Source organism: Octopus bimaculoides, chromosome 3 (assembly GCF_001194135.2).
Source record: "Octopus bimaculoides isolate UCB-OBI-ISO-001 chromosome 3, ASM119413v2, whole genome shotgun sequence".
Lineage (NCBI taxonomy): Eukaryota > Metazoa > Mollusca > Cephalopoda > Octopoda > Octopodidae > Octopus > Octopus bimaculoides.
In genome coordinates this window covers 29,870,112-29,873,275 of record NC_068983.1, presented here as the reverse complement: position 1 = coordinate 29,873,275, position 3,164 = coordinate 29,870,112, and the positions used below count along the sequence as shown (strand labels likewise).

At 39.1% G+C, this 3,164-nt stretch overlaps 1 protein-coding gene across 1 annotated transcript in view; it reads left to right on the top strand.

Annotated features, from left to right (window-relative positions):
• Positions 1 to 3,164, top strand: part of LOC106867285 (uncharacterized) — a 24,901-nt gene that overhangs the window by 1,919 nt on the left and 19,818 nt on the right. The window contains exon 2 of the mRNA XM_014912123.2: positions 2,328 to 2,414. Coding sequence (XP_014767609.1) covers positions 2,328 to 2,414 — 87 coding nt within the window. The remainder of the gene's footprint in view (positions 1 to 2,327; positions 2,415 to 3,164) is intronic.

The following is a 3,164-nucleotide window of genomic DNA, read 5'->3' as shown; positions in this document are numbered from 1 at the left end:
GGTGGAACTGACCATGTAATTCTATGTTCTATCAACAACATCACAATATTGGATACTGTGCAATTTATTTTCAAAATCGGATACTCCATAACCCAAAACGTGAGATTCCGTAAAAAAAAAAATCAATACATATCCATTTTACCTGAAGTTATGACGGAAAAATCGGATCTAAGAACAGCATACTTAGTTGGAAAACACGTCTTTTCTGTAGCAACCAGCATTTAGCTGAGGTAGCAATCAAAAGAGGTATCTTCCAGAGAGACCCTTGTTTACCATTGTTATTTGTTATAGCCTTGATCCCACTTTCTGTAGTCCTATGCAAAGTCAACACACACTTTGAGCTGAGAAAGAATGGACCTTGTCTTAACCACCTTCTCTACATGGATGATTTAAAACTGTTCGTAAAAACAGAGCCTGAAATGGAGAGGCTGGTCGAGGCTGTACAGATGTACAGCAAGGATATAGGGATGGAATATGGTATCTTGAAATGTGCAGTGCTCATTTTGAAATGGGGGAAAAGAGCAGATTGTAGGGGCATAGAATTGCCAAATGGAGAGAGAATGGAAGACCTGGATGATGATGGGGACAAGTACCTTGGGATCCTGGAGCTGGACAATATCTTTCTCAGAGAAATGAAAAACAAGGTCATCATTGCATATTTGAAGCACCTCAAATTCTCTTGAAATCAAAACTCAACTCGAGGAACCTTGTGACTGTCATCAACATATGGGCTGTTGCTGTAGTCCATTAGAGTGCACCCATCCTGAAATGGACACAAGCGGAGATTAACCAACTTGATCGCACTACCTGAAAGACAATGACAATGCATGGTGCCCTCCACCCTAAGGCGAATGTACACAGGCTCTACATGAAGAAGTGAAGAGGTAGACCTGGGCTGACTAGTGTACAGGAGTGCATCAACATTGAAAGAAGAAACACAGCAGAATATTTGGTAAACAGCAAACAAGACCTGCTACAATATGCTGCTAATGCAGAAGGATTTACCAAAAATGGATTTGAAAGTGCTCATGAATTCCAATCATGAATGCCCAACAAAAGAGAAGAAACCCTACTCCACATAGAATTACATGGTCAGTTCCACCAAGAAATTAACAACTTAAAAGACCAGGAAGCTTCATGGAGGTGGCTCAGCAAGGGTGACCTAAAAAAGTATACTGAAAGCCTAATCATTGCTGCCCAGGATCAGGCATTGAATACCAACTCAGTGAGAAGGAATATATACCACACAAGTGCAATGAACCTCTGCAGAATGTGTGGCAAGAGGGTCAAAAGCGTGACTCACGTTGTTAGTGCTTGTGAAAGTTTTGCGTAGAAAGAGTACAAGCACAGACATTACAAGGTAGCCCAAAATCTTTACTAGCTGCTATGCTGGAAGTATGGATATGAAGTAATAGGTGCTTGATATCAACATACACTGGAAAAGGTAATGGCTGTAAAGAGGAAGGCAAAAATCCTCTGGGACTTTGACTTCCAGACAGACAAGGTATTAGAGCACTGAAGGCCAGATATAGTAACCTTTAAAAAGGACAGACAAGAGTGCCTAATAATCGATGTGGCAGTGCCAGGAGATCAACATATTATCGTGAAAGAAAAAGAAAAGGTTGTTAAATATGGAGACCTGAGAATTGAGATCGCTAAGAAGTGGCAGCTACAAGAGTCAAACATAAAGGTTGTCCCTATTGTCATTGGAGCATTGGGCTCACTACCACCCAACCTGAAGAAAGATCTGGAAACTTTAGAAATACCCTAGAATCTAGGTGTATTGCAAAAATCGGCATTACTTGGAACTGCACACATATTGCGTAAAGTACTCTCTGTTTGATGTCCTTGTGATTTGACAGACAGTACAAGCCCCTGGTAGACATAATATCTTCTATCAACAACATCACAATATTGGATACTGTGCAATGTCTTAAATCATAATAATAATAATAATAATAATGATTTCAAACTTTGGCACAAGGCCAGCAATTTTAGGGAGGTGTGTAAGTCAATTGCATCAACTGGTAATTATTTTATTGACCCTGAAAGGATGAAGGACAAAGTTGACCTCGTTGGAATTTGAACTCAGAATCTGAAGACAGACGAAATGCCACTAAGTGAGAAGATTAATTTATTTACATAATTTCTTAGAATTTCATATAATTTTTTTGACAACTTTGTTCCAATGGATGGGCCACATTTTATGGCTACCGTTAAAATTGTGTCACCTATGTATAATTCTGTTAATATAATTTTCTTCAGGAAAATGATAACTTCTCTTCTTTTTATGAATGTTCCTAAAAATCTACATCTTGTGATTTCAGAAACAATTAAAACTTATACCCCTGATCTTTCAAATAATGTGACACCAGACAGATATCGGTGTATGATGAGAAAGCTACCTCAAACTGGTAAGAATGTTTTGTATATATAATCAGAATTGCAGAATCTCTTACCTGATAAGTTCCAACATTTTGCTGAGTGAAAGTGAGAAATTCTAAAGAAATTTTACATATTTTTTCCAAAATGAATAAAATTTCAAAAGTCGAATATAAAACCCATTTCACTCAATTCTACACACCATTTCAATTGAGTGGCTTAGTGGTAACCTCACCAGTGCCAGTGCCACAAAAAGAAGGAAAAATGAAAATAGTAAAGCACCCAGTACACTCTGTTAAGTGGCTGGTATTAGAAAGAGTATCCAGTCAAAAATATCATGTCAGCTGACATTAGCGGTCAATGCATTCCTTTGACTTAAACAGATGTTTTGATCCTATCAAACCATCCAGCTGATGGTAGTATGGAAGACAGATGTTAAACAATGATGATGATGATGTTACATACAATATATATCATCATCATCATCATCATCGTTTAACGTCCGCTTTCCATGCTAGCATGGGTTGGATGATTTGACTGAGAACTGGTGAAACCTGATGGCTACACCAGGCTCCAATCTGATTTGGCAGAGTTTCTACAGCTGGATGCCCTTTCTAACGCCAACCACTCCGAGAGTGTAGTGGGTGCTTTTACATGCCACTGACATGAAGGCCAGTCAGGCGGTACTGGCAACAGCCACGCTCAAAATGGTGTATTTTACGTGCCACCTACACAGGAGCCAGTCCAGCGGCACTGGCAATGATCTCGCTCGAATGACTTTT